Source organism: Saccopteryx bilineata, chromosome 2 (assembly GCF_036850765.1).
Source record: "Saccopteryx bilineata isolate mSacBil1 chromosome 2, mSacBil1_pri_phased_curated, whole genome shotgun sequence".
Taxonomy (NCBI): Eukaryota; Metazoa; Chordata; class Mammalia; order Chiroptera; family Emballonuridae; genus Saccopteryx; species Saccopteryx bilineata.
In genome coordinates this window covers 3,829,299-3,841,642 of record NC_089491.1, presented here as the reverse complement: position 1 = coordinate 3,841,642, position 12,344 = coordinate 3,829,299, and the positions used below count along the sequence as shown (strand labels likewise).

Genomic DNA, 12,344 nt, shown 5'->3' with positions numbered 1-12,344 from the left:
GAATGGGGCTCTGTGCTCAATGGGATGACAGGTCCGACCCTGGCCTTCCCTGATTTCCCCCTGGTGATCGGGGACACGCTGTAGGTCCCTGTGGATCTCCCCCGTCTTCTCCGCGGCCACCAGATGGCGGCACAGGCAGGCCCTGGGACCAGAGTGTAACCTGCAGGTGGACTGGAATGGCTGAAGATCTGAAGATCCGGCTGAGCGCTCACTCCCACACCTGACTTCCTTCCCACCTCCCCGGCCAAGTCCAGGAGGCATGGATTTGACTTGTCCTCTCAAAGGGGACCTCTGAAGGACACGGGGACTCTCTAAGAGTGTCTGCAGCACCCTCGCCAAGTAGCCAGGTGCCTCCTGGCTGGGGATGTTGAACTTGGTGAAGGAAAAAAAGGGAAAGGGGGAGGGGGAAAAGGAGGGAGGGAGGGAAGGAAGGAAGGAAGGAAGGAAGGAAGGAAGGAAGGAAGGAAGGAAGGAAGGAAGGAAGGAAGGAAGGATATAAAAGAAAAAACTAAAAAAGTTTTAAGTTCTTGACACAAAATCAGATTTATAAGTACATGCTTTATCTCAAACATTAAATTTTTAAAATGTAATAGCTTAGCCATCATTTTCTGTTCAGACAAACTCTCAGAAAGTTTCTGTTAGTCAAACTTTCCAGAGAAAGGGCGTGCACCGGCCGGGCAGCACGGAGGGCTGGAGTGAGTGTAGAGCCCCGTGTCCTGGGAGGCTTTGATAAGCAAATACAGCCCGGCGCGCTCGCTATTGGCTGTCCCCTCACCGCCAGATTTTTGACAAATAATCAGATTGAAAATCAGGGAGGGGAACAGAAGAGGAAAAAGAAAAAAAACACACACACACACAAACAGAGAGAGGGGGGAAAAAGGAGAAGTATCTATTTGCACAGAGAGTCACAAGCTGACAGAGTGGAGCTGACTGATCCCAGAGCGTGGCAGGGCGGGCGCTGAAGTTCCCACCGCAGGACCAGGGCCCGCAGGACAGGTGAGTGTGGCCGACCTCATCCCGGACCTGTCCTTTTGATTTGCATGTCTGACTTCTCTTGTGTCCGGGTGGGTTACCTAGTCCCGCGGGCAGTTCTAGGAAGAATTGAGGTGGGCTGCAAACCTTTCCTGTGAGATGTAGCTCTCAGACCCCGCACCCGGGGAAGAAGGGTGGTGAGCGGCCGTTATATCAGAGCCTCCCTGAGTCAGTGTTAGGCTGACCGATATCACACTCACAACCCAGCTGTCCCAATGACCTGGGCAGGGGGCAGGGTGGCACGGCATGACACATGCTGAGGACCTAGTGGGTGTCCCCCTTGGGCACAAACCGTCCCCGTCCTCAGGGCGCTGTGAGCCCTTCTTGGTCTATAACGTAAGCCCAGGATTGAGAGAACTCTGAAGGAAGGTCCATCCCAGCGTCCCCCAGTCCCAGGCGACCTTCACCCAAGTTCCCGGGGCGCTGAGTGTGAGTTGCCCGCCATCCAGAGCCTGCCGCGGGGGGAGGGGAGGCTGTCTTCTCTGCATCCCCCCCCCCCCCCAGCCTCCAGGAACACTATGACTGTAGATGGGGACCGGTGTCACAGCCTTTTCTACCTTTTTTGGGAAGAAAAAAACCAAGTTGGAGTCTGGGTGTCTGGGGAGAAGCGCTTGTTCTAACAGGGCTTGTCCACGGGGACAGTCCACAGAATCACTGCGGGTACATACACGTCGGTGTCCTTCTTTAATGGGGAAAAAAGTCCACCGCTTTCATGAGATTCCGGGGGTCAGAGGGCGCGGGATTAATTTTCAGGCTCTGGACTCGGATCGGGTAGGAGTTGGGCCAGCTGCACCTGCCCTCTGTGGCACACGGCTCCCGGGCACCGCCGAGCAGGCCGGGAGAAGGTCTCAGTCTCAGCGTGGTGGCGGGATTCTGGTGCTCGGAGCTGGTGGGACGCTGCAGATAAGGAGCTGAGCGCGGTTCTCTTCCAGCTCAGATTCTGGGGTGGCTGTGCCGGTCTCCTTGCAGGAAGTTCTCGGAGAGCCTCAGCAAGTTCCTGGGGGCAGGTTTGATGGATGGAGACCAGGGGAGACCCTTTTCTCAAGTCTTCCAGGAGGGTGGGGTGGGCTTGGGGGCCCTCACGGAGAACACAGGACCCCCAAAGGCTCTGGGGCCAGATCACCCCCACCCCCGGGGAAATAGACAGGTCACCTGTGATGCTTCCCTGGGGGGACACAGCCACTCCGCCCTCTTCAGAAAGAAGGGAAAACCTGATGGCTTTCACCCTTCGTCCTGAGGCAGGTTTTCTTGTGGTTGGTCCTTTGTTTCCAAGGGTTCCAACCGGTAGGAGCTATTTCCTGTCTAACTCAGAGGGGCTCAGGGCTTGCCTTATCCACCCACTTTTGTTTTTACTGCGATGAAATGTCCCCCTAGCATGACACCGACCGTTTTAACCATTTTAAGTGCACCATTCGACGGCATTGGGTACATTCACGACGGCATTGGGTACATTCACGACGGCATTGGGTACATTCACGACGGCATTGGGTACATTCACGTGGCTGTGCAGCCAGCACCACCATCGTGCACAGAACTTGTGTTTTTCAGTCTTGCAAAACTGAAACTCGGTGTTCATTAAACAGTAACTCCCTGTCCCCCTCTCCCAGCCCCTCCTTTGGGTCCCTGTGCATTTGCCTGTTGTTAGATAATAATGCAGATGAGCAGAATCCAGCCGTATCTGTCCCTCTCCGGCCGGCTCGGCATAACATCCTTCATTTCCATCCGCGTCCTAGCCAGTGTCAGGATGGCTTTCTTTTTTCAAGGATGAGTAATATTCCACGGTGTGGCTCTATCCCATGTGTTCATCATCCGTCGATGGACACTTGGGCCACTTCCACCTGTGGGCTACGTGTGAATGGCGTGGCCGTGAGTTGGGGCGTACAGGGATCTGTCTGAGTCCCCGCTTTCCACTCTTTGCAGGGGGGAAAACACCCAGAAACTGATTCGCTCACTTCTGGACGTGGCATTCTCTGAACTTAGAGGGGGAAGCGTTTTGAGAAGGAACGCCTTCCAAAATTTCAAATAAAAACAATGGCCGCTCTCTGCTCTGGTCCCTAAGATGACCTGGGCTCACTTCCTCCTACTCCTACTTGGAAAGAGGTTTTTGTTTGTTTGTGTTTCCCCTGAAGCCACGGCCTTCAGACAGAAAGGAAGTCCAAAGGGTCCTCTGTGAGCTGACTCTGAGGAGCAGCGGAGTCTTACCCAACCTGCCCAAAAGGGGAACCGGCGTGATGAGTCTCTCTGTCAAGGTGGGCCCGTCAGTCCCGCGCCGGCGGTCAACGGACCGTGCGTGGGATTTTAGAGCAAAAGGGAAGTGTAGAAATCTCCGTCCAACCGTCCCTTCTGAGACAGAGGAAAACCAAGCCCCAGGTTGGCAGCTGATATGGTCGAGCTCAAGGTCACCAAATTAGACTCAGCCCCACGGGAGGCCGGAGGCGCCTGGTGTCCAGAGGCGGTCACAGGCCTGGGGCTGCAAATCCACCTGGAAGTCGGGGTGCAGGGTCACCCCCTGCTTCAGAAGTTTCAGCCGCCAAGACTCTGATTCAGGGTCCGGGGACCCTCTATCGGGATTGAGGGTTTTCGAAGAGATGTTAACAGCGAGTCTCTTTCCGGAGCCCGATACCATCACGGCCTCTGTTTTGTGAAGAAATCTTGGGTTTCTTTCACAATCTCTGCTTGTAGCTCTTTCTCAGAACAGGTTCATGGGAATCAAAACGACGTAGTTGTTAATTAACTACCGTATAGGTGATTGGTTCCTGTTTTGTTTTTTTTTCCAAACTCAGCTAACAGGGGCCAAAAGGAAGTTCTCTGGGTGCGGTGGGCCACATGGTGAGCTCATGACCCTGAGAAAGGGTTTGTTCTGTTGTCCTGGGTCTCCTCAGGCCCGAGCCCGAAAGAAGACCAAAGCTTCCCCAAGGAAGTCTGTTCTCTCACCAGAACTCTTTAGGGCCTGACATGAGGCCTTCGGGGTCTGGAAACCACACGAAGACCAGGGAAACTGGGTGATGCCCCCCGTTTGCACCGGCAACCAGCCTCCCCCTCGCTCCACCGGGCAGGCTCCTCACAGGGCGTGGATGTGACACGCCGAATGCTGGGCCAGAGGTCAAGTCCTAGCTGGACAGGCGCATGGGCCTGACCTGGCTGTGGGACCCTGGCAGGCCGCTTGCCTCTCAGCGTCAACTTACCCCTGGGACCCGGGGAGACAATCGCTGCTCCCCTTGCCCCGGGGGGGTGTCAGGTCTGCTGACCTAATGCACACCGGGGAGCACAGAGGCTCCCCCCCCCCCGGCGTGTCTGCCCCATTCCCTCCGCACTGAATGAGCGCCCACCCGGGGTCTGGTGGTCAGTCGGGAGCAAGAAGACCCGGGGCCGGGTGACCGGGTCCTGCTGCACCTTGCTCTGCCCTGGGATCGCGAGCTCATCTCTCAGCCTCGGTTTCCCCTCTCTAAAATGGGGTGGTAGCGACTTGGCAGGGCACCACGCTGCCCCCTCTACCTGTCCCCCTCCAGAGGGGTCAGGGTTAACGGAGCTGGGGCTAGGCAGGTCGCGGCTGCGAGGATGTCCTCCCGTTCCAGCACGGCAGCCTTAATGCCTGCCCTTGATCCTGTCGATTTACTAATAAAATACTATGTAAAAAAAAAAGTCCTCTTCTGATAGAGGGACAGACCACGGTGCTGGGAGGCTCCCCCAGAACAAAGGGCAAGGGGGACCCAGCTCCCCAGCCCTCCCCCCACGTGCAGGGGGTCTCCCCTCGCACTGCCCAGGGTCTGGCCTCCCCAGCGCACTCCTGAAGCCCAGAGCCAGAAGGGGGAAGGAAGGGGGTTGTGGGAGCCCTGGCGGGGGCAGAGGGGTGCAGGGGCGGAGGCAGGAAGAAGACTGTCCCTGGGAGATAAAGCTACCGCGGGCTGCCCGGCATGCCGGGGGAAGACAGCGGGCTGGCCTTGTGAGGTCACAACCTGACAGCTGGATGGGACCCCGGAGGCCTCCACGTCCTACCCCATCATCTCAGAGCCCAGAGCGGGGAGGGCCTGCAGCGGGGCCCCCGGTCCTGCCCCTGGTCCCGGGCTTGGCCCCGTCCTCACACTGTGCCTGCTGTGGGCCAGGCGCTGGGGTGATGTGGAGGGAAGGCACAGGGCGGAACTGAGCAGGGCCTACCCTCTCCATGCTGCTCCTTCTCCCGGGGGCTGAGATGCCGCAGCCAGCGCTCCCCACCGCCCGGGCGCCATGCCGGGCGCGCCCCATGCTCAGCTGTAATAAGTAAAAGCCCTTTCTCTCCCCAGCACTCTGGGCTGTGATCCCCAGGTAGCAGCTCTGGGCACTGAAGCAAAGGACAAGGAGGTCCAGGCCTGGGCTGGCCCCGGGGCAGGGTGGCCACTGCCCAAACCCCTGGTGGCCCAGTTCGGGGTCCCTGTCTGCCTGGCTCAGGGTGGTCCCCTGGGTGACTCCAGCCTGCCCTCTAATCTCCCCCCTCCAGAGCGCTGCTGGCTCGCACCTTATCGCCCAGCCCTGGCTGTTGTGCAGAGCAGCCGTGACCCTTTTCCCGCGCTTGGCCCTGTGGCCCGCAGCCCCAGGGAGGGGGGACTCCTCCTCCAAGACCTGGATGCCCAGCGTGCAGAAAAGGGAATTGCCACAGAGAGGTTAATAGTCTGCCCCACACCGCACAGCCGGTGAGCTGGGATTCGAACCCGTGAGCAACTATCTCACTGCACCACCTGAGCTGAGCCCACCCTTTCCTGTGGCCTCTGGAGACAGACCCAACCAGGATGCACATGCAGCTTTCTGGGTGTGGGGGGGCCCACAGTGTGCCACATATGGGAGACCCCCCCTCCACCTTCCTTCTCTGCCCCCAGCGCAACTGGGGGCCTGTGGGAGGGAGCAGGCGGCCCCGCCTGGGGCTTTCTAGAGGTTGGTGTTCATTTCCCAGCTAGGCGTAGGGAGGGAGGTTAGGATTTATAGTTAGCCTAACCAAGTGCCACAGACCAGGTGGCTTAAAACAACAGAAGTGTCTTCGCTCAGGGTTCTGAAATCCAGGTGTCGGCCAGACCAGCTCCTGGGGTTCTGAGGGAGTGTTTTCACGCCTCTCCCCTTCCTTCTTGGTGGCCTTCTGGACACTGGCAAGCCTTGGCACCCTTGGCTTGTGGCTGCATCAATCCAATCTCTGCTTCCACCTCCACATGGCCTTCTTGTGTCTGTGTCTGTGGCCCCTCTTCTTCTAAGGACACTAGTCGTATTGGATTTAGGGTCCCCCCTAATCCAGGGCGACCACATCTTGATCACATCTGCAAAGACCCCATTCCCGATAAAGTCACATTCACGAGTTTTGGGCGGACACGAGCTTTGGGGGTGGGGGGGGACACTATTCAGCCCAGGACAGTGGGTTCTGACTTCAGGAGGCGGCTCCGACGCACGGAGGGGTACCGTCCTCCTGACCGTCCTCCTGACGGCCTCGCGCCCTCCGCTTACAGCTGTGGGGTGCACGCGGACCATGCCACGCTCCTTCCTGGTAAAGAGCAAGAAGGCCCACACGTACCACCAGCCCCGCCTCCACGACGATGAACCCCTCTGGCCGCCTGTCCTGAGCCCGGGTGAGTGACAGCTGGCCCCTGCCGCACCTCGCTTGGCCCACGGCCCCAGGCACGTGATGGGGCCTCAGCAGCTCCTCCCCCCACTTCCTGGTCTGGGAGCAGGAGGAGCTCGTCCTCAGTGGCTGAATGAATGAATGAATGAATGCTCCGACCTCTCTGAGCCCCTGGGGCAGTGAGAGCTCACAGGGAGCTGGTTGCCAGCAGCCGCTCACCAGGACGTGTGGGTCCCAAACAGGGTCCGATCGAGGGCTATAGTCGGTGCTCTAAGAAACTGAGATCAGTCCAAGAGTTCTCGGGGGGGGGGGGTCTCCTCTTGGCCTCCAGCTGGCTCCCCTCGCTGGGCCGAGCCCCTGAGCGTGGGCAGCCAGAAGCAACGGCAAGCAGGACTCTCCTCCTGGGCGGGGAGCCCCCTCCTGGCTCCCTCCCAGGGCGCTGGCGGCTGATGGTCTCATCTCCCAACAGTGGCCAGGGACCAGGTCCCGAGCAATGACCCTGCTCTCAGTGCCCTGTTCCCAAGCCAGTACCTGGGCTGGACGGACCTCAAACGGGAGCCAGAGCCGAAGCCGGAGCTGGACCAGAGATTGACCAGGACGGTCTTAATACCAGGTACCTGGCCCAAGACCCCCCACCCCCACCATTCTCCAGTGGGTACGAGGGAGGATGGAGGGGCTCCTGGAAGCGGGGACCCTTGGCGTCAGGAAGAACCAGCAAGGTCACGGGGATGCTGGGCTCTCGGGCTTCTGCTTGGACCCCTCCTGGATGGGAGATCATTTCCAGATGAGGACTTCGGTGTGGGGGTCCGAGGGGGCAGCTGGGCACCCTGGGAGGGGGGGGCGGACAGTCTGGCCTGGGAAAGCCAAGGAGCCACAGTGGGGACCCAGACCTCTCTCACACACCGCACCCCTCAGCACGTGGGGGGAATGGGCGCCCCGTGTTTCAAGTTGTCACCAGGCATGTGTCCCATTCTTCACAGACGGTCCTGCCGTGATGCCCCAGCCCCAGGATGGGGACTCGCCCCCCTCCGACTCACCCCCGTTCTACAAGCCCAGCTTCTCCTGGGACGCCCTGGCCTCGTCCTACGGTCATAGCTACCGGCAGGCCCCCTCCACCATGCAGTCTGCCTTCCTGGAGCGCTCCGTCAGCCTGTACGGCAGCCCGCTGGTGCCCAGCGCCGAGCCGCCCCTGGACTTCGGCCTCCGCTACTCACCGGGTCTGGACGCCTACCACTGCGTCAAGTGCAACAAGGTGGGCGGTGAGCCGGCGGGCTCGCGGGCCCTGCTCTGCGTCCCGTCCCGTCCCGGCACGCTGGCAGAGCAGGCGCTCAGAGCTGAGCGCGCCCTGGTGAGGCGGGGGACTCACAACTTCGTCCTCCTCGCTGTTCCTTCAGCTCCGACCCTGTGCCCAGCCCTGCGCTAAGCACTTGATGTGCAGGAGCCCAGGGAGGCGGACGCAGGGCTAAGGTTCAGAAAAGTTGAGTTACTTGCCCAAGAGCAAACAGCAAGGTAGCTATCAGAACCACGTTCAAACCGGGCTCTGACCAACTTTGCTTCTTAACCCCTAGGCGGGATGTTCAGCCTCTGGAGAGGGCTAGGAGGGGACTTCCAGATGCCCCCAGCTTCCCTTTTATAGCTAGGAAACCCAGCCCCAGAGGGCCAGGGGCCTCCCAGGACACGGCACGTGCCGGCAGAGTTGGTGGGCCAGGGCACCTCCTCCCGTCTGCCCACCCGTGGTTGGAGCTGGGCATGGGGGTGGCGTGCCAGAAGACCCAGGCAGGGACCCCCCTCTGCAGGCACCCGGCTGTGGCCTCACGCTCTGCCCCCACCCCCAGGTCTTCTCCACCCCCCACGGGCTGGAGGTGCACGTCCGTCGCTCCCACAGCGGGACCCGGCCCTTCGCCTGTGAGGTCTGCGGCAAAACCTTCGGCCACGCCGTGAGCCTGGAGCAGCACACACACGTCCACTCCCAGGTGGGCAGCTGGCTGAGCCTGGGACCCCCCACACACATACACACCCCCTCCTGCTCTGTGCTGCTCCCAGAAAGACCAGGAGCTGTGGCTAGCGTCTCACCCTGCCCCCGAGGGTGACACGGGTCGGGGGCCCCTCACTCTCTGCCGCCCTCATCGGCGTCTCCAATACCCGCTCTTAACACCCTTCCCTCCTTGATGGACCAAGCCGGCTTCGCGCACACTGAGAAGAGGCTCTTGGCCCTGGACGGTTTCGGGGACAGCACAGTACCTGGGAGGCTCGGAAATGGCCCCGTCTCCTGGGGCTCAGGGCAGGTGTCCTCACCTTTGACGGGCCCTGGACTGAGATGCTGAGTCAGGCTCGCACGTTCATCTCGTCCACGTCGCCTGACCTGGGGCGGGAACCCTTTCTCCAACACGCCGTTCTGGGGAAGCGCTGGCACCTGGGTCGCCCCACGGGCTCGGCTGGGAAAAGCAAGGAAGATCGCTGGAGCTTGCCCCGCGAGCTGAGCGTGAACCACGGGCTGGTTCTCTCCCGCCACCTCCCCCCCACACACACACCTTTGAGGTCATTGCTATTGCTGTTCCAATGTTCAGATGAGGACACTGATTTTCAGGGAGGTTAAATGACTGGCTACTGTCACGTGGCTAGGAAGAAGCAGAAGCCAGAAGCAGGCCCCAATAATTCAGACTTTTTTTTTTTTTTTTTTGTATTTTTCTGAAGCTGGAAACGGGGAGAGACAGTCAGACAGACTCCCGCATGCACCCGACCGGGATCCACCCAGCACGCCCACCAGGGGGTGACGCTCTGCCCACCAGGGGGCGATGCTCTGCCCCTCTGGGGCGTCGCTCTGTTGCGACCAGGGCCACTCTAGCGCCTGGGGCAGAGGCCACAGAGCCATCCTCAGCGCCCGGGCCATCTTTGCTCCAGTGGAGCCTTGGCTGCGGGAGGGGAAGAGAGAGACAGAGAGGAAGGAGAGGGGGAGGGGTGGAGAAGCAGATGGGCGCTTCTCCTGTGTGCCCTGGCCGGGAATCGAACCTGGGACTTCTGCACGCCAGGCCGATGCTCTACCACTGAGCCAACCGGCCAGGGCCAACAATTCAGACTTTTAACCTAACCACTGCACAGCCCTAGGGAGCACACCCCGGGATGAGGGACATATAATGTGAACTCCCTAAAAAACTCCCAGACCAGTTGGTCCATCAGTCAGTCAACCAATGTGTGTTTTGTTTGTTTGTGAACGTTTCAAGGAAAAATCCCACAGGAGGCCCCTGGGAGGCAGCAACGGGGAGCCCTGAGCCCTGCTGCTCCAGGCCACCCCAACAGAGTGTCCTGTTCCTCAGGGGATCCCGGCCGGGTCCAGTCCTGCGCCCAGCCTGGCCGTTTTGGGTCGTGAGGCCCCGCCCGCGCCTGACGCCCTGGGGCCTCGTTTCCTCCGGCAGGAGCGCAGCTTCGAGTGCCGGATGTGCGGCAAAGCCTTCAAGCGCTCGTCCACCCTGTCCACCCACCTGCTCATCCACTCGGACACGCGGCCCTACCCCTGCCAGTTCTGCGGCAAGCGCTTCCACCAGAAGTCCGACATGAAGAAGCACACCTACATCCACACCGGTGAGGCCGCCAGCCCAGCGCGCCGCACGCCCAGCCTGTGTCCCCGGGCAGAGCCCCTGGGAGCCCCCACCTTTCCCTGAGAAAAGTTCCTGGCTTCAGGACGGTGGGGTCAAGTTCCACAGGGGCGGAGCGCCCCTCCAACAGGAGTGCTGAGTGCACCAGGTTACCTAAGGTCACTTAAGGTATAGAGGTCACTCACTTAGGCATAGAGAAAAATACCGGGAGGAAACAGCAGCAGGCAGCAGTGAGACTCGGGTAGAAGTGAGACTGGCAGGCGAACTTCCCATTCACTCATTCCTTCCTCCACGAATTCATTCTTCCCTCCATTCATTCATCCCTCGGCCTCTTTCGTCCCAGGCCTTGTGCCCGGAGCTGTGCTGGATTGATAGTCCCTGCCCTCACGTGGGTACAATCCAGTAGGGGCGGGAGGGGGGGGGGTAGTGAGATAAACCATGATAAAAGTTTGGAGAACAAACACAGGGTGTTGGGGCAGCAGGCCCGGCGCGGACGGCCCTGACCCGGCCCTCGCTGCCCCGCAGGTGAGAAGCCGCACAAGTGCCAGGTGTGCGGGAAGGCCTTCAGCCAGAGCTCCAACCTCATCACCCACAGCCGGAAGCACACGGGCTTCAAGCCCTTCAGCTGTGAGCTCTGCAGCAAAGGCTTCCAGCGCAAGGTGGACCTGCGGAGGCACCGTGAGAGCCAGCACAACCTCAAGTGAGCCCGCGCCCGGCCCCTGGCCGGCCTGCCCCGGGGTCCCGTCCCCGTCGCCGTCCTCGGGAGGGAGGCCAGCCTCACGCACCCAGATCCGCAGTCGCCTGGAGGCAACCCCGGACGGATGGGAGTCTTCCAGCTCGTGTTGAGATTCACAAACTCACTGCGCAACTTTGGGCAGATTGTCTTCCCCTCTCTGGACCAATGGTTCTCCTGCTGTAAAGTGAGGAAGCCGGGTCAGGTCTTCTCTGAGCTGAAGGTGTAAAAACTTGGGTGTCTTCCCCAGGGCAGAGTCCGGATGGCCAGAGTAGCCCCACATGAACAGGGATGCCGTGAACAGACCAGAGCTGGAACCCACAGAGAAATCCTACCGGCGCCCTCAGCCCAGCATGCTGGGATCTGGTCCTCTCGGTTTTTAGGGGGCCTCTTGCAGGCTGCCGGGTGGTCAGAGCTGCCTCCTGCCCCAATGGGATGCCTAGCACCCCTCTGCTTCAGCCAGACCTGCTGGCTACCTGCCCCCGCTTCTGACTGGCACTCAGCTGGGGTCTGGTTCTGCCATCAGACCGTGGGGCTGGAGAAACCAGCAGTTACTGTCGTCAAAAGCCTGTTCGCTTAACTGCTGTGAATAGAAATAAAGACACACTTATTTACATGTGACCGGCATTTATTAAGTGCCTACTGGATGCAGGCGAGTGTGCGAGGCTCTGGGGAGGGGTGCTGGGAGCTTTGAGAGGCAGAGGCAGCTGTGCAGCGGCCCTCAAACAGGTCGAGAGCCGAGGACGCAGGCCGAACGGCTAAGCGCTGGGGCACAGCCTGAGACAGGGCGCCACGACAAGACCACAGGGCAGGGCCAGGCTCGGGCAGCCGCTCCGGCAGCTTCCTGTGGCCGCTCTCACAAACCACCGCGAACTCCGTGGCTTCCAACAGCACAACGGTGTCCTCTGACAGTCCCGGAGGCTCGCTCGGAAACCTGACACGATTCTGCTGGGGGCTCAACTCAAGGTGTCGTGAGGGTGCTCCCCCCCGGAGGCGGCCGCCAGGGGAAACCGTCTCTGCCCCAGATTCCAGGGGGGCCAGCGCATCCCTCAGGTTCCACGGCTCCCTCCCTCCGTCCGTCCTCGAAGTCCTCAGAGCGCGTGGAGCTGGCCTCTGCTTTCCCTCCCCCTCTTCTCTGCTCGTTCCGCCTTCTCCTTCCTGCCTGCCTCCTGTCGGGACCCTTGTGCTCCGGTGGGTCCACCCGGCCAATCCCGGGGAAGCGTCCGTGTTGAGTCCTCGCGTCATCGCTGTGGTAGGCTCGGTCCTGGCCCCCCAGGGTGATGTCCACGTCCCTGTCCCTGGAACCTGCGCATGTTAGCTTTGCAGACGTGAGGGAGCGGAGCCTGGCGCTGGCCCTCGCTATCAGTCCAGTCCTGTGGGTCACTGGGAGTGCTCCCTGGGACCAGGA

The 12,344-nt window shown here is 60.6% G+C and overlaps 1 protein-coding gene across 4 annotated transcripts; it reads left to right on the top strand.

Annotated features, from left to right (window-relative positions):
* Nucleotides 1-870: 870 nt before the first annotated feature.
* GFI1B (growth factor independent 1B transcriptional repressor) lies at nt 871-11,531 on the top strand. Of its 4 annotated transcripts, XM_066254609.1 has the most exons (8): nt 871-996; nt 6,498-6,617; nt 7,080-7,223; nt 7,591-7,862; nt 8,446-8,583; nt 10,024-10,189; nt 10,729-10,903; nt 11,187-11,531. In XM_066254609.1, the coding sequence occupies exons 2-8, from the start codon at nt 6,518-6,520 to the stop codon at nt 11,209-11,211; spliced, it is 1,020 nt and encodes a 339-aa protein (XP_066110706.1). In that variant the 5' UTR covers nt 871-996; nt 6,498-6,517; the 3' UTR covers nt 11,212-11,531. The 4 variants fall into 4 exon arrangements, with proteins under 4 accessions (XP_066110706.1, XP_066110707.1, XP_066110704.1 ...); XM_066254610.1 differs by having other exon boundaries at nt 10,729-11,531; XM_066254607.1 differs by having other exon boundaries at nt 9,925-10,189; nt 10,729-11,531.
* The last annotated feature ends 813 nt before the right edge of the window (nt 11,532-12,344 follow it).